This window comes from Zophobas morio, unplaced genomic scaffold, assembly GCF_036711695.1.
Source record: "Zophobas morio isolate AGI-343-1 ecotype UQ-CSIRO unplaced genomic scaffold, CSIRO_AGI_Zmor_V1 ptg000004l, whole genome shotgun sequence".
NCBI lineage: Eukaryota > Metazoa > Arthropoda > Insecta > Coleoptera > Tenebrionidae > Zophobas > Zophobas morio.
Window position 1 is genome coordinate 16,731,736 of NW_026972109.1, and position 18,847 is coordinate 16,750,582.

Sequence of the window (18,847 nt, forward strand, 5' to 3'; positions counted from 1 at the left end):
TCCTTTCACTTAAACTTTCGGGGCTGTGAATTATGGTTATCCTAAGCGGTTCACTATTTGGCCGGCCCAACTATATTCAGCAACCATTTTACTTATATAATGTTGATAAATTAATAAAACATAGGAAAATGAGTCCATCACGGTATAAATTTCAAACAAAATTTAGGATGGCTCGATGCGTTTTGTTTTTTTGTCCCCATATAACACAGAGACAGATAGAAAGAAAACTGACACTCAGAGTCCGAAAAAAGTGAAATCTCGTTTCCGTCTGTCTGTCTGGTGTCTGTGTCGATTTTATTAGACACATATTCTCCAAAACTACTGGACCAGTTGTTGTCAAATTTTGTAGAATCGTCAAAATTGTAAAGTCGAATAACTGTAACATTGATAGATCGAAAAACTGAACAATTATTTATCGAGAAATTGAAAAATTGAAAACCGAAAATTTGAAAAATCCATTAAATGAAAAGTTTTAAAATCCAATAATTGAAAAACGGAAAAATACTAAAATCTAAAACTGAAAAAGAGAAAAAAATTTGAAATTCTAAAAATTATTACATCAAATTTAAAATGAAAACTAGAAAAATTGCAAATTAAAAATTGAAGATACGAAAAACTGAAAAATCTAAATGTTGAAAAATTGAAAACCGAAAAAATGGAAATCGAAATATTGAAAAATCATAAAATTTCGCATTGATAAAAGAGAAAAATTATAAAATCAGAAGAGTGAAAAATGGGGAAAAATTGCGAAAATTAAGAAAATAAAAACCGAAACTAAACATCTCAAATCGAAAATTTGAACAAATGAAAAATTCAAAAATCAGATAAACGAAAAAGTTTTAAAATCCAATAATTGAAAAATTGAAAAATACTAAAATCTAAAACAGAAATAGTGAAAAAATTTTTAAATTCTAAAAATTATTACATATTTAAAATGATAACCAGAAAAATTACAAATCGAAATTATTGAAAAATTCAAGAATCCAAAACATTTCACATTGATGAAGGAGAAAAATTAAACAATCAGAACAGTGGAAACGGAAAAATTGAAAAAAATAAAGACAAAAAACCGAAACGAAACTTTTCAAATTAAAAAACTGAAAAATCTAAAAATTGGAAATCAAAAATCGAAAAATTGAAAAATCTAATAAATGAAAAAGTTTTAAAATCCAATAATTGAAAAATCGGAAAATTGAAAAAGTGAAAAATTTTAAAGATTATTATCACAGATTTAAAATGAAATCTAGAAAAATTGCAAATCAAAATTGAAGATACGAAAAACTGAAAATTCATGAAACTGAAAAATCTAAAAATTGAAAACCGAACAATTGCAAATCGAAATATTGAAAAATCAAAAAACCGAAAAATATCACATTGATAAAAGAGAAAAATGTCACATTAATAAAAGAGAAACATGATAAAATCAGAAGATTGAAAAACGGGAAAAATTTGCAAAAATTAAGTAAATAAAAACCGAAACGAAACATTTCAGATCGAAAATGTGAAGAAATGAAAAATTTAAAAGTCTAAAAATTAAATAATTGAAAATGAAAAAATACTAAAATCTAAAACTGAAGAAGTGCAAATTTTGAAAATTATAAAAATTAACACATATTTAAAATGCAAACTAGAAAAATCGCAAATCAAAAAACTGAAAATTCATAAAACTGAAAAGTGTAAAAATTGAAAACCGAAAAATTGCAAATCGCAATATTGAAAAATCAAGAAATTGAAAAATGTCACATTGATAAAAGAGAAAAATGATAAAATCAGAAGATTGAAAGACGGGAAAAATTTGCAAAAATTAAGTAAATAAAAGCCGAAACGATACATTTCATATCCAAAAATGTGAAGAAATGAAAAATTTAAAAATCTAAAAATTAAATAATTAAAAATGGAAAAATACTAAAATCTAAAACTGAAGAAGTGCAAATTTTAAAAATTATAAAAATTAATACATATTTAAAATGAAAACTAGAAAAATCGCAAATCAAAAATTGAAGATACGAAAAACTGAAAAATCATGAAACTGGATAATCTAAATGTTGAAAAATTGAAAACCGAATAATTGAAAACCGAAAAATTGCAAATCGAAATATTAAAAAGCCAAAAATTGAAAAATCAGAATAATGGAAAACGGAAGAATTGAAAAAAATTAAGAAAATAAAAAACCGAAACGCAGTCTTTCAAATCCAAAAATTGAGGACATGAAAAACTCAAAAATCTAAAAAATGAAAATTAAAAGTCGAAAAATTGAAAAATCTAGGAAACGGAAAAGTTTTAAAATATAAAAATGAAAAAATTCCATGATCGTAAAATTGAAAAAGTGAAAAATTTTAAATATTATTATTACAAATTTCAAATGAAAACTAGTAAAATTGCAAATCGAAATACTGACTAATCCAAAAATTGAAAAATTATACATTTATATGTAGAAGAGAAAAATTATAAAATCAGAACAATGGAAAACGGGAAAAGCCTGCAAAAACTAAGAAAATAAAAACCGAAACGGAACAGTTCAGATCTCGAAAATTTAAAGAAGTGAAAAATTAAAAAATCTAAAAATTAAATAATTAAAAATGGAAAAATACGAAAATCTAAAACTGAAGAAGTGCAAATTTTAAAAATTATAAAAATTAATACAAATTTACAATAAAAACTAGAAAAATCGCAAATCAAAAATTGAAGATACGAAAAACTGAAAAATCATGAAACTGAATAATCTAAATGTTGAAAAATTGAAAACCGAATAATTGAAAACCGAAAAATCGAAATATTAAAAATTCAAAAATTCAAAAATTTCATAATATAGAAGTGAAAAATTATAAAATCAGAATAATGGAAAACGGAAAAATTGAAAAAAAAATAAGAAAATAAAAAACCGAAACGAAACCTTTCAAATCCAAAAATTGAGGACATGAAAAACTCAAAAATCTAAAAAATTAATTAAAAATCGAAAAATTGAAAAATCTAGTAAACGGAAAAGTTTTAAAATCCAATAATAGAAAAATGAAAAAATTCTATTATCGTAAAATTGAAAAAGTGAACAATTTTAATTAAATATTATTATTACAAATTTCAAATGAAAACTAGTAAAATTGCAAATCGAAATACTGACTAATCCAAAAATTGAAAAATTTCACATTTATAAAAGAGAAAAATTATAAAATCAGAACAATAAAAAACGGAGGAAACCTGCAAAAATTAAGAAAATAAAAACCGAAACGAAACAGTTCAGATCTCGAAAATTTGAAGAAATCTAATAATTGAAAAATGGAAACACTAAAATCTAAAACTGAAAAAGTGAATAATTTTTAAAATTCTAAAAATCATTACATATTTAAAATGAAAACTAAAACTTAAGATACGAAAAATTGAAAAATCATGAAACTGAAAAATCTAAACGTTGAAAAATTGAAAACCCAAAAATTGTAAATCGAAATATTGAAAAATTCAAGAATCCAAAACATTTCACATTGTTGAAGGAGAAAAATTATAAAATCAGAACAGTGGAAAACGGAAAAATTGAAAAAATTAAGAAAATAACGGAAACGAAACTTTTAAATCCAAAAATTGAAGACATGAAAAACTGAAAAATCTAAAAACTGATAATTAAAAATCGTAAAATTGAAAAATCGAATGAATGAAAAAGTATTAAAATCGAATAATAGGAAAATGGAAAAATTCAAAAATTATAAAATTGAAAAAGTGAAAATTTTTAAACATTATTATTACAGATTTAAAATGAAAACTAGAAAAATTGCAAATCGAAATATTGACAAATCGAAAAATTGAAAATTTTACATTGATAAAAGAAAAAAAAAAATAAAATCAGAACAATGAAAAACGGAAAAAATATTTCAAATAGAAAATTTGAAGAAATGCAAAATTGAAAAATCTAAATTAAAAAACGAAAAATGGAAAATTTGAAAAATCGAATAAATGAAAAAGTTTTAAAAATCCAATAATTGAGAAATGGAAAAATAGGAAAATCTAAAACTGAAAAATCATGAAGTTGAAAAATCGAAAAATTGAAAACCGAAAAATTGCAAATCGAAATAATAAAAAATTCCAAAAATTGCAGAATTATAAAATCGGAACAATGGAAAACGGAAAATTTGAAAAAATCATCAGTATAAAATACCGAAACGAAACATTTCAAATCGAAAAACTGAAGAAATGAAATATTGAAAAATCTAAAAATTGAAAAAATAAAATTGGGAAAATTGAAAAATTGAATGAATGAAAAAGTGTAAAAAACCCAGTAGGTAATCGAAAAATGGAAAATTCTAAAAAAATAAAATTGAGAAAGTGAAAAATTTTTGAAATTATTATTCCATATTTAAAATAGAAACTTGAAAAATTGAAAACCGAAAAAGTGCACATCGAAATATTAAAAAATCCATAAATTGAGAAATTTCGCAGTGATAAAAGAGAAAAATTATAAAATCAGAACAATGAAAAACGGAAAAATTGAAAAAATTAGAAAAATCTAAAAACGAAACATTTCAAATCGAAAAATTGAAGCATCCAAAAATTGGAAAATCAAAAAACTGAAAAATTTAAAAATAAAAACTTATTAAATTGAAGTATAGTTTTGGGAATTTCATTCTACCCTATAAAATTTTATTGACAATAACGAGGCGGACAGTAGTACAATGGTAAAAAATATTTATGGCTCACCCGAATTTGTCGGAGAACATTTAGCAGGTGGTTGTACTCATAAAATAATGGTCATTTTTGTTCGTGAGTAACGATGGTCCCTGTCCGGACCTAGATTAATCTGTTTTCTAACATCTGGGCACGCGACAACTTTAAGTTGTAAATATCTCTTGCTATCGTCCTACTCGTTATTGCCAATAAAATTTTATAGGGTAGAACGAAATTTCCAAAACTATAACAAAAAATGAAAAATTCAAATATGCCAAATCGAAAATATGAATAAATAAAAATTGAAAAAATAACCTTAGACCAATTTTTTTGGACATGTTATGTTAAATTTAAAAACTTTTCTGGAAAACTTGAGCACACTTACATGTATAGCGTCCGTTGTTTTCTTATTAGATTGTATTTTTTCAGACTATTCTTTTATTTTTTATTTTTTGTGAAACCGAGAACTAAAATAAACTCTTCACACTGTGTTCACATTTTAATGAGCCAACAACACCAAAATTTACTTTGAAAACACATCCAGTGACCCTACGAATATCAGGATGGGTTAAGTTTTGCCTTACAAGAATTAGTATTTTAGTGTAATTTTTCGCATTGTAGCTTAAAAGCCACAGAATACTAGGAAACGATCTTATTTTCGATAATTGATTACTAATCGGTGGACTAATTTTAGATTGTGATTTTAATTGATTGTTTCAATTTGTTTAGAAGTTCTCTGCTAGGGAACTCCGTCAATCCCCCCCTGTAAAAAATCGACGTGGTATCTCTCCTAATTTTAGACCGTCCCGATCATGCGTGGTGCTAATTACGCTTTTTCGAACTTATTTACGCAGCCTATAACCGTTTTAATTGGCAGAAATGTCCTGGAAAACTCTTACGTAATGTCATGTTGGAGGATTTTAATTGCGTTCGAGTGCGAATGGACGAGTTCCGAGTAAAAATAACTAATGTGACATTGTTACGTATGCAAATGCAGTCATGCAGGTGTTATGTTTTGAATTAATTAGGTTTTATTAACAACAGTATTAATGATAATTCATACGCTAAGTGGGTTCCGAGATTTTCAAACTGAATCGAGTCTATGCTTTATTTATAACCTTTGCATTAAATTATTTAATAATAATGTGACTGGTTCGGTGGTTTATTTTATTTCTAATTGATTTATGGCGATATTGTGATAAGTGCTCTTAGGGAACACGCCTATCGAAGGCTCGAAAATCGTGGCGAATCTAAATTCGGCGACATTTTAATTTGATTAACAATAAACTCTTGGTATGTTGACAGATCCATATAAAAACTTAATGCTATTATAATTGATCCCATTTTTTACGTGGCGTTAACGATTTATTTAAATTACAAATTATTTTAATTTTTAATCCTTATCAAGCCACGGTGACAGCTCGGAAACGGCCGAACGCCACTTTTGGTACCGTATTTGACCGCCAGAGGGCATTTCAGAGGCCGCGATGTAGTGACTCTAGTAGCCTTGATGTATAAAGCCACCGATGGACTTATTTTTTTTTTTACAATATTTCCCGATTGAATCTTTTTTGTGTTACGTTAGATTACAATGCTCAAAATAAAGTGTACGGTTATAGCCGCAATAATGTGTACATCCAGAAAACACTAAACAAAACAACACGCCTATTCTTTGGTGCCAGATGTTCAACCACAATACAGAAATAACTTAGCGCTAATGGCACAATAAAGTAAAAAGTAGCAACAATTGCCGTTTTATTTCATACGGAATAATATCAGTCCATTATGCTAAAACAAAGGGCGTAACCTGAAACTACCTACGAGGCATGACCATCATAACACTACAGTTATTAGCCTTCAGAATTTTCACAGTAATATCACATTATGAAACGTGATCTCATCTTCCTCATGCTTACAGCGACTTTTCGAAAATTCAAAAATTTTCCAGAATTGCAAACTTGCTTATGTAAGATTAAGAGAGAAAACGCGCTGAGAGAACATTTCAGAGTTGTCATAATTATAACCGTCGTTTAAAATATGCAAATGGCGGCTTTGAAAATTTTGTAGTTTTCGTACCTTTGGGCCGAAAGCATTTACATAATTTCACGAGCAATATCGAAAAAATCGGGTTTGTTTAGATACGGATCTGTGGTATTTGCATCGGGATTTAATGCCTGCGCGATCATTACATAATATCAATTTGCGATCTGCATAATGATATGCGATAGATCAAATGTGTCAGCGATTCATGATGGTGGTGGCGTCGATTTGCGAAATGTTCGTCGAGTGTGTGAGGCTATAGAAATATTTACGCCGCTTAGCAAGAAAGATTTTACAAATTGCAAAATTTGAACGTTGTTTTCACGGTTTTGAAGCAGTGGGTTTTAGATTTCCAAATTTCTAAATCACTTCTAACAGGGAATTGGAAATTGAACATCATTTTGAAACTGAAAAATGCCCAAAATCGAAATGTTAGAAATCTAAAATAAAAAAAAAAAAAAATAAAATATTGAAACATTGAAACATCGAAGAGCCGAAAAGTCGAAAAACCAAAAAATCGAAAAGTCCAAAGGTCGAAACATTGATAAATCGAAACATCGCCGAACTGAAAATTGTAACATCAGAAAAAGATACATCAAAATATCGAAAAATCGAAAAATCGAAAAGTTAAAAATTGAAAAATCAAGAATTTTAAAATCGAAAAATTAAAAAACTGTAAAATCTAAAACCGAAAAGTTAAAAATTCGAAATATCGAGGAATAGAAACATCAAAAACTCTAAAAATTTTAAAATTAAAAAATTAAAATTCGAAACATTGAAACATTGAGAAACAAAAACATCGAAAACTCGAAAAATTAAAAAATCTAAAATTTAAAGTCGAAAAAGTAAACAATCGGGAAATCGAAAAATATAAAATTAAAAAAAGCTGAAAAATTAAAATTTCGAAAGATTGAAGAATGAAATACATAATTAAATAATCTAGAAAACGAAAAAAAAAAAATTAAAAAACTGAAATTTAAGAATCGAAAAATTGAAAAATGAGAAAGCCGAAAAGTCAAAAAATCGAAAAACTGAAAAACCGAGAAACTGAAAAATTTCAAAACTGAGATGAGGAAAAATGGGAAATTAAAAATTGAAAAATTGGAACATTGAAAAACATAAAAATCTAAAAATCGAAAAATCGAAAAATCGAAACATCGCAGAATTGAAAATTGTAACATCAAGAGCCGAAACATCAAAATATCGAGAAATCGAAAAATCGAAAATTCTGGAACTTGTAAAATCGAAAAATTGAGAAATCGAAACATCGAACATCAAGAAACCAAAAACTCCATAATTTTTAAAATTGAAAAATTAAAACTCGCAAAACTGAAGAATCGAAAAATCGGAAACTTGAAAAATCGACGAAACAGAAAATTTGAAAAACTGAAAAATCTAAAATTTAAAAATCGAAAAGTAAACAATTGAGAAATCGAAAAATCGAAAAGTAGAATAATAATTGAAGATTCGAAATCTTGAAAAATCCGAAAACTGAAATATTGAAAAATCCTAAAACTGAATCATCGAGAAAACAAAAAGTTGAAAAACGAAGTCGAAAAATCAAAAATTTGAGAAATCGAAAAATTAATAAAAACGAAAATTCTAAAACCGAAAAGCCAAAAATTCGAAAGATCGAGAAATCGAAACATCAAAAACTGAAAAATCTAAAATAAAAATTCGAAAAATTGTGAATAGAGATATAATAGAACTGAAAAATCAAGAAATCGAAAAATCAAAAATTTTAAAAATTGAAAAATTAAAATATCGAAAAATTAAAAGGTCAAATAATGAAATAATCTATAAATCGAAAGAAAAAAATCGGAAAATTGAAAAAACTGAAATTTAAAAACCGGAAAAATTGAAAAATGAGAAAGCCGAGAAGTGAAAAAATCGAAAAACCCGAAATTTGAAATATCCAAAAACTGAAAAATCGTAAAATTGAAGAATCGAAAAACTGAAAAATCGAGAAAGTAAAAAATCGAAAATTCAAAAAGTCGAAAAATCGAAAATCGTAGAATTGAAAATTGTAACATTAAGAAACGAAACATCAAAATATCGAGAAATCGAAAAATCGAAAATTCTGGGATTTGCAAAAACGAAAAATTGAGAAATCGAAATACATAGTTCAAAATCGAAAAATTGAAAAATCGAAACATCGAAGATCAAGAAACCGAAACTTTAAAATTTTTAAAATTGAAAAATTAAAACACGAAAAATTGAGGATTATCTGCGGTGTAGAACTAATAGTTTATTGGATTCATTTATTGTATTAAACTTGTGTAAATCTGTATTTGTGAGTTTTTAACACCAATGAAGTATTGATTGATTGATTCAAGAATCGAAAAATTGAAAAATCGACGAACCATCGAAGACTCGCTAAACTGAAAAATCTAAAATTTAAAAATCGAAAAGTAAACAACTGAGAAATCGAAAAATCGAAAAACAGAATAATTGAAGAACCGAAATCTTGAAAAATCCCAAAACTGAAATATTGAAAAATCCTTAAACTGAATCGTCGAGAAAACAAAAAGTTGAAAAATCGAAGTCAAAAAATCAAACATTTAAAAAATCGAAAAATTAAAAAAACCGTAAAATCTAAAACCGAGAAGTCAAAAATTCGAAAGATCGAGAAATCGAAACATCAAAAACTGAAAAATCTAAAATAAAAATTGGAAAAGTTGTAACAGAGATATCGTAGAAGTGAAAAATCAAGAAATCGAAAAATCAAAAATTTTAAAAATTTAAAAATTTAAATATCGAAAAATTAAAAACTCAGATAATAATTAAATAATCTATAAATCGAAAGAAAAAATCGGAAAATTGAAAAAACTGAAATTTAAAAATCGAAAAAATGAAAAATGAGAAAGCCGAGAAGTCAAAATATCGAAAAACCCAAAATTTAAAATATCCAAAAACTGAAAAATTGTAAAATTGAAGAATCGAAAAACTGAAAAATTGTAAAATTGAAGAATCAAAAAACTGAAAAATCGAGAAAGTAAAAAATCGAAAATTCAAAAAGTCGAAAAGTCAATCAAGAAACAAAACATCAAAATATGGAGAAATCGAAATAGTCCAAAATCGAAAAATCGAAAAGATAAAAATTGAAAATCGAAAAAATCAAAAATTTTTAAAATTGAAAAATTAAAACTAGAAAAACTGAAGAATCGAAAAATCGGAAGCTTGAAAAATCGACGAAACAAAAAAGTTGAAAAACTGAACAATCTAAAATTTAAAAATTAAAAAGTAAACAAATGAGAAATCCAAAAATCGAAAAGTAGAATAATTGAAGAATCGAAATATTGAAAAATCCCAAAACAAAACTTTTGAAAACTCCTAAAACTGAATCATCGAGTAATCGAAAAATTGGAAAAATAAGAACTTGAAAAATCGAGAAACTGAAAACTTGAAGGAATGAAAATTTGAAAAATTGAGAGAGAGAGAAGTCGAGAAATAAAAAAATCGATTAATTGAAAATCGCGAAATCGAAGAATCGAAAATTTAGAAACGTCAATAATCGATAAATTGAAACATCGAAAAATTCAATAATCGTAAAACTGAAACATCGAAAAGTATAAAAATTGAACAATAAACACTTTACAAATCGAAAAATTAAAAAAAACCGAAAAATCTAAAACCAAAAAGTCAAAAATTCGAAAGATCGAGAAATCGAAACATCAAAAACTGAAAAATCTAAAATTTGAAAATTCAAAAATTGAGAAACAGAAATATATTAGAACTGAAAAATCAAGAAATGGAAAAATCCAAAAATTAAGGGATCGAAAAATTGAAAAATCGAAAAATGGAAAAATCGAGAAATCGAAACATTAAAATTTATAACAACTGAAAAATCTAAAACTTAAAAATAGAAAAAGTAAACAATCGAGAAATCGAAAAATGAAACAGTAGAAAAATTGAAGAATCGAAATATTGAAAAATCCTGAACCTGAATCATCGATAATAAATCGAGAAGAGGAAAAGTTGAAAATTCAAAGTCGAATAATATCAGAAATTTAAAAAATCGAAAAATTGAAAAATCAAAAACCTAAAAATCGAGAAACTAAAAAACTGAAGCATCGAAAAACCGAAAAATCGAGAAATCGATAAGTTGAGAAATAAAAAAAACGAGAAATCGCCAAATCAAAAAATGGAAAATGTAGAAACGTCAATAACTGATAAACTGACACATCGAAAAATTTAAAAATCGTAAAACTGCATCATCGGAAAATTATTGTAAGAGAGAAAAATCAAAAGTTGAAGAATCGAAAATTTGAAGAATTGGAGAAGTGAAGGATCGATCAAATTGAAAAATCCCAACACTGCAATATCGAAAAATTGAGTAAGGGAAAAATTAAAAATCGAGAAATTGAAGAACAAAACTGAAAAATCCCAAAACTGAAATATCGAAAAATTTAGAAATCGTAAAACCCAAAAAATCGATTTTTTTTTTCTCAAAAATCTCCCTGTCTAGGATAAGATTCAACACGAATTCATAAACCACAAGTTCTATGGACTATGTAGCTTTTTAATATTTAAATAATATTTATTCGACAAAATTTAAGATGACGTATGAATTTTTGGGGAGGAGGGGCTTGAACGGATAAACTTTGATTAACGATTTGCATTTGTATAGCGTTACACAATTTCAATTTTTTTCAAAAGAAAAACTCAACACGGATTTATAAATCACAAATGGAGGAGAGCGTTATTTGATAAAATTAAAGTAACATTTACTATTGTAAAATTTGGAGATGACGTCCCTCCATTGTTGGTGGGAATGAGGAGACAAATTTTGGTTAGCAATACCATTTACATCATGTTTTTAACATACTTACAAATTTTGACAACAATCGGTCTGTTATTCCGACGGACAGACAGATAGGCAGACGGAAACGGGAAACCTATTTTTTCGTACTCTGGGGGTGAAACGTCCAAAAAGCACGAAAGTAGTCAGTTGTCCAATGGATAATAACAATCACAATAAGAATCACAGTTTAAGGTAAAATAAAACGCGAGATCTTTTTACGAAAATTCGGACGACTAGGCGAAAAGCTCAAAGCAAATTCGTACATCACAAGTGTAGGAGTACATTATATTATTGATAAATCTCTAACCAAAATTGATTTGTTTATCGCCACAAAGAACTTGATAAGGTCATCCCAAAATTTTGCCTCCTCTTGTAGTTTATTAGTGAACCAATTACTTTGAAAATATCACTGTAACAGTGTAGTTTATAGTTTAGCTAGTTTACGGAAACCACAATGATGTGATGGGTTAAAACTCAACTAAATCTTGGACAACCTTATAATTTACGACAGCTTTTGTGTAATCATTTTAGAATGTCGAATTCTACCCAAAAAACTTTGAGAGCTTTTCGCGTCGAGAAACGTTGATGGGCGGTTAAGCGAGAGACTGATGACAATCCTCTGCATTTGTACTTGTCGTCGTACGCAATCGATAACTCTTAAGTTAAAATTTTAATCACTTATGTTCAGACTGTTCCTCCACTAACACGATGTATTCAACGTACAATACGCTGGAAACGTAATGTACCAAAATAAACGAGACTAAATAGTAAAACGGGGGCTGTGGGCGGAACAAGTGTTGCAGAGCTTTCATTTATGAGGAGTGAAATAATGAGTGGAAGTGCAGAAACAAGAAACCGTACTTTTGATGTGCTGTTTATGAATTAATAAAATTTGGTACAAATGTTGGCGTTTTAACATTTTCAGTTTCCAAAAGGAAAACTTTTGAAAGGTCGGGCTTTTGTGACCCTCTTTTTGTTGTAGAGGGCGCTATTGGTTTTTGTTAATCATCTCTCCGCTCGTATTTCAATTCCTTTTACTCGTATTTAATTAATTTTAATTGAACAGTTGACATATAACATAGCTAATTAATCATAACGAGCGGTAAATAATTATGTGCTAATACAATAGTTCTTATTTTACGTCACTTTGATAATTAAGTAAGAGAACTAATTCAGAGAAAGATTACAAGGGTCGCTGGAGCTTAATTTTTAGCTTGTCGTTAGTGAGAATTGTAAGTCATACTTCTTCCCAGAGGGTCTCACTGGATAGTTTTTCACTTCCGTGCCTGGTAATGTTCCTTGGCGTCCAACAAGGATATGGTTACTGTCTGTACGTTATGCAAAATTGTTTAGTATTTGTAGTTATGTTTGAAACGTGTAGACTTTTTCTTGTACGAAACCGATGTTTAACTTTCATGTAAAATGTAAATCTCGAAAAAATTCCGTAGAATAAGAAATGAAGCCTCGTCCAAATTCCAGAAATTCCACCCAATGCTACAGACCCACAACCTGTGGAATTCTCAAATTAGACTATATTTACCCGAGCCTAAAAATTTCGAAATTTGTTACAACACGATCGATCGATTTTATCACGACCATGTCATCTGTCAGCGTGGAATTAATCCCGAACGAACGAATTAAATACCCAAAATCCCGAAAAAATGAAAGTCTGTCATTACCTGCGTGTTTCGCCAATTTTCGCAAGTTTATGACATGTGTGACATGGGTGTTTTGCTGGCCGAGAATCCAGAGGTTAACGGCCCCATGGCAGTTGACCCAGCCGGACAAATGATCTTGAACGTACGCACAGACCTTGAGAGTAGTGCCAACATTTCCACCTACGTTATTACGTAACCAATTTGATTGACCCAAATTGTAAAAAAGCAGAACATCCTGAAAATGGCTGAAAAATGCTAATGGAACACCTGTTAACTGACACCAACGTTTTTCGGTGCACCTGCTGCTCGGAGGAAAGCGAGAGATGGCAGAGATGGAGCGCTAATGCCGATTTGATAACGTTTTTATTGTTGAGGATTAGTCGAGGGCAAAAACCTCTCGGATGGATTTCGTTTCACGTATTGCTCAGATTTTCCGAGTTCGGCTTAATTTCGTAAAAGCTTTCTTTGTGTTTCGGTGCTTTATTTATCTTTGTTTGAGAAGTTTGTTTGCTTTTTCGAACTATCGGATCGTGAGGGTAAGAATGACCCGAGTGTGTTGAGAAACATTTTTGCACTGGAAACAACTTGCGTTTTAAGATACAAGACGGATCCTGGATGGATAACTTTAAAAACGAGAGTCTGTAACGAATGTTGAATACAGAAATGTCTTTACACGTTTCCGTCGGTGTCATCGTTGAATAAGTACATCTAAATTAATTTAAGACTCACTCTTGAAGGTACAATCGACGTTACTTACAACCGTGAGTTTTGCTATATTTATTGCTTTTTAATTTTACAAGTGGTATCATATAGCTTTGAATTTTTGTTAAGAAAAAGTACAACTCGAAAAGTCTGACTATTTTACCGCGAGCCCGTTGTGACCTTTCTGAAACAAATTCGAGGAGACAGTTAACCTCCTTAACTGACAATAATTTACAACTTGCGACATGTGTGGTACTCCAGGTTGTTTCCAAGGAGAGCCATTTGATTACAAGTGTTGGAGTTTTTCCACGAAGTCCATCCACGTCCGCTTTTCAAGATCTGCTACCGCTTAACATCCGACCGAATCCACCATTACCCAGATTGCACCTTTCCCAAGTACAGTCTTCATTAAGACATAATAACTATCAATTTCGTCGTAAACTTCCCGATAAGGAAGCCCTCTCCTGCAATTATCCTAATGAGAGCTTAAGCTCCTGCATGACGGAACGTTAATTCGAATTTTTTCTTTTGCAGCAGGCAGCAGAGCTCCTTGCCCGGTGGAAGGACAGCCGGTAAAAGTCGACCATATCGACAAATCCAATTGTTTCTCCTGCATATGCAAGGTAATTCGCGAGAATTGGCGGAGCGCACTGGCGGAACTGGGGGGGGTTTGGGGATCTGACACCCTCACTCCCCATTGCACAGTTTTATGTCTAACAAGATGGTCCCTCACCGCAATAATTTTTCTCTCGCAGATTTGTTCTTAATATGATTACTAGGAATTGGTTTTTAAATTACAAACAATGTAATAAGTAATGGTCATTATTAGAATTTTTAATGCAAAGTAACCCAGCACGTTGTACATAGTTTGTAAACAATACACAATTACGTGGAGTAAATTCATGCAGATGTAAATAATCTAAATGGTTTTGTAAATGCTTATTGCAATTTTTAACCTATTAATTGTCATTTTGTACGGTTTAAACTGCGATAAAAACTATTTTACAACCGAATCCAATGAGGTTTCTAATTTTATATTTGCGAACTGTGCACACGTATTTGTTAAAGAAACATATAATTAATTCATACTATCCTCTGGTGTCCTTCAGGGGTCGAATCTAGGTCCTCTGTTCTTTTTGCTTTTTATTAACGATCTATATTAGAATGTCAGAAATTATTGTATGTCAATGTGTGCATTGTGCAACTCGCAGCAACATTGCACCATCACACAACAAACACAAATCCTTTTGATCCTGACAAGTCACCATTTCCAAAAGGCATCCGCTCGTCTGCCGCCTCGCGTTCGAAAGGTCGCAGAGATTACCCGAAATCGGTTAATTGGCAATGGGTTGGACGTAATTTCTCGTACGGCCGAGAAGCGTGATATTTAAATTCAATAATTAATCAAAAAGAAAGTTCAATGTATCTCTCCCATGGCCGTCCAGCTGTTAACCCAAAAACAAAAAGTAGCAATCGAGAAACACACTCCACGTCAATCAGCCCGACAGGTATGTCAACAGCATCGTCATCGAGAGATTTACGCACTATTTACACACCAATAGCAAATACTTGAGGAGTTTGGCCGAAACAGGTCGCGCACTTATCGAGATTTGAGTTATAGGCCGTTGTTCGTAAAACCAGTTGCAGAATTCGTAAACAAAATTAATAACTCTTATAAAAACGCGCGGTGTAGAATTACGGCGATGATATGTGAGGAATCTGGAGAATGCCTCCGCAAGAGTTATGCTCCGTCATAGGCGTAACTAGAGACAAATCTGATTCGGATTCGGTTGCTTTAAATTGCTGACGTTACAGTTTACTTGGTACTTGTCCAGTAACACCAACCAAACTCTTAAAAACATCGATTATATTATTATTAGTACAAGGAAGAAGATTGAGATGTTACAAAAACTATAAATATAAATTTAAAAACAGTTTTTACCGACTTTTAAAGTAATATCATAAACTGTCTGTAAACAAGTGCTAAACAAGTACATTTACTGTTATAACGTTATAACTGGTAGTGCTCTTAAATTTAGAAGCAAGTAATTCAGTATTGCTCAATGATTATTGTATTTTGCTTATAACCGTCACGACTTAACAACGATAGGAATGATCAAGTACGAGAATAAGACAACTGGTTGATGGAATTACATGACGATAACAAGTTCGAAGGAAATACCAACAAACAGTTTCGTCAGAAGTAACTGGCTGATGTAGGGGAAACCTGCCTATGATGGCATACTTGACTTTGACACCTTACTATAACCTCATCTATAACATAATAAGTGGAAGTTTGTCATTCTCAAAACGGAATTTGGGAAGGCTGTCATCAACATTTTTACACATGTATGGAATAGGTTTACAGCTTTTTTTAACCCTTTGGCTCATCTATAACATTAAGGATTTTTTTAAGCAATTTAAGGAAGCATTTATATTGACACACATCCAATTTTCAATACACGTAATAATTTTGGAAAATTTGGAACCAAAAACCTGAAATGTGCCGTTCTTAAGGTGGCACACCCTTGAAGTAATTTTAATTTTTATGAAATATTGACGGGTTATTATTATTAATATTATTAAAGTAAGATGGTCGACAAGCACTAGTCCCAATTACAAACAACATATAGCATGCAGAAGATATGTAGATGTTAAACTGAAAAATACACCATTGTCAGACTCATCAAGCAGCTATAAATTACTGCCTCACCCAGAAAGTTCAATTTGACATTTAGGCGAATGTGAAAAACGTCAGAGAACAGTTGTCACATGAAAATGTCAAAAGAAGCGCAGTCTGATAACAAAAATTCAGGAATACCATCATGACGAGCCGTAAGATTGGATTTCAACTTTTTTAGAGCACCTAACACTTCAGATTCAGAAAAATTTGGATGGTGAACATCCTCTTCTAACAAGATATCAATCGACTTCAAGACCAAGTAATAACAACTTACTGCTGATTCGAGCGGAACATGGTTGGTAATTTGAGATGTTAAAAGCACCTATGACAATTAAAATTACCTAATAAATTAAATAACACTTCATATTCATCAACAGTAACAATGGACTGAATGTAAACAACAAATATACTGACTTTCCTAAAAATTCGAACACCTAGAAGGAGTTGAATAATGTAACTGAAATTTTCGCCAGATATGTATTAAAACGAACAAAACCAATGATTAAAATAACAGGGTTGAAACTTATGAAATAAAAATGTTATTTAATAATGTGTGGGTCTACCACGATTGTTTATGCAATTGTTTATGTTGATATCCCACAAATGTTCTATCGGAGATAAATCGGGTGAACGAGCAGGCCAGGGGAGCACTTCAACATTATTTCTTCGTTCGTTATTGACGTTCTTCGAGGGCTACGAGATGCACTAATTCGTGTATGGAATCTCTCCTGAGACTATCTAGTCCAGCCTATAGCAAAACAAGTCAATAAAGGAATAAATAAAATGCAAATCATCAAATAACGAAGCATCAAGGCAAAACTTAACAAAAAGAGTTGTTTACAAAGTTCGCAGATGAATTGCTTGACTCTTTTCTCGACAACCGCACACTCATTGTGGCACCTGGAATGACACTTCTGACATCAAATCCACAATTCTCTTGTTTTCGACCTAGAGAACACATCATTTCGCAATATAAACATGAGCATCAGCTTCATCGTCACTGACATCGTCCTTTTCTTCTTTAACCAAAATCTTCTTTTGTGCTTTTCTTGATAACTTTTCCCTTTTTTTTCTTACCGTTTCTTCGACTTCCCTTTTCAATTCATCAATGCCTGGCGTGGAATTTATATGTCTTTTTTTGTTAAGTTTTACTACCTTTGTAGATTCTGGTGTTACAGAACCTGGTTTAGCCAGTTCTACGTCTACGCCTCCATGTTGTGATTGTTCTTGATCATTTTGGCATTGGTCTTGTTCAGTTAACGGTCTATCAGTTGTGGTAGAGGGTTGGAACATCCATTCTGAAAAGATGTTGTCGTCGAAGGGATGGATATATTTGCGGGTGTAGTAGCTTTCAAATAAACTTTATTGAAAAGACCAGCTACTTGGAAATGTGTGTCGATTCTGTCAAGATTTTGCTCGAGCCAGGTATGAATTTCTTGCCTATAACAAGCTTGAAGAGGTGTTTTCATTCGAAGCTGAATTCGGCCTCTTTTTTTTTAAATATGTATGTCGCTTTTTTTCAACAATACGATAGTTAAAACACGTGTTTTCTTTTGTAGAGAAATTTTGCAATTGAGTTCCACCCCTCGTCTCACGACCAATAAAAAATTAAAGGATGGGTGGGTGGGGCTTATCCTCTGACTGTCTTTCCTTAAGATACTTAGTCTTTTATCGACAATAAAATCTTTAAAATACTCATTCCTTACTTTTTCGCAAAATAATTTATTTTCAACAATGTGATACTGATAATGCATCAAATATGTTTCACCTGGTAATTTCTTGTAAAGAAATATAATATTTGCAATCAGCTCCGCCCCCTGGTCTCACAACGAATAAAAAATTTATCAGAACTGTGGTTGGGGCTAAATATTTGCTTCTTTTGTTAATTGATATAGTTTTTTTTTTTCTACAAAACGATTCTAAAAACATGTTTCAAGTGGTAATTTTTTGTAGATAAATATGAACTTTGTAATTAAGCTTGCCCCTCGTTTCATGACGACAAAAAAAATGAATCACGATTGAGATGGGGGCGGGTGGGTGGGGCTTATCCTTTGGCGTTTTTAGTAGGATTTTTCAATAATAAAATACTTAAAATATCAAACGGTACTTTAAAAAAATATTCCAACAATATTGGAGCGTTGTCCATCAGCACATTTTTCATTCTTTTTCTTGGGAATATAAAGAGTGGTGGCACAAACATCCTCTTGGCATCCATACACAACACTAGAGTTAAATGCTGTCCTCGTTCAGCACTAGAGATCGTTCCAACTTGCTTTCGTCCCTTTGTGGCGACAATTTTTTGTAGTCATT

The 18,847-nt window shown here is 30.3% G+C and overlaps 1 protein-coding gene across 1 annotated transcript in view; it reads left to right on the top strand.

Moving 5' to 3' along the window:
• Positions 1-18,847, top strand: part of LOC135143373 (BMP-binding endothelial regulator protein) — an 88,394-nt gene that overhangs the window by 45,961 nt on the left and 23,586 nt on the right. The window contains exon 3 of the mRNA XM_064075227.1: positions 14,389-14,477. Coding sequence (XP_063931297.1) covers positions 14,389-14,477 — 89 coding nt within the window. The remainder of the gene's footprint in view (positions 1-14,388; positions 14,478-18,847) is intronic.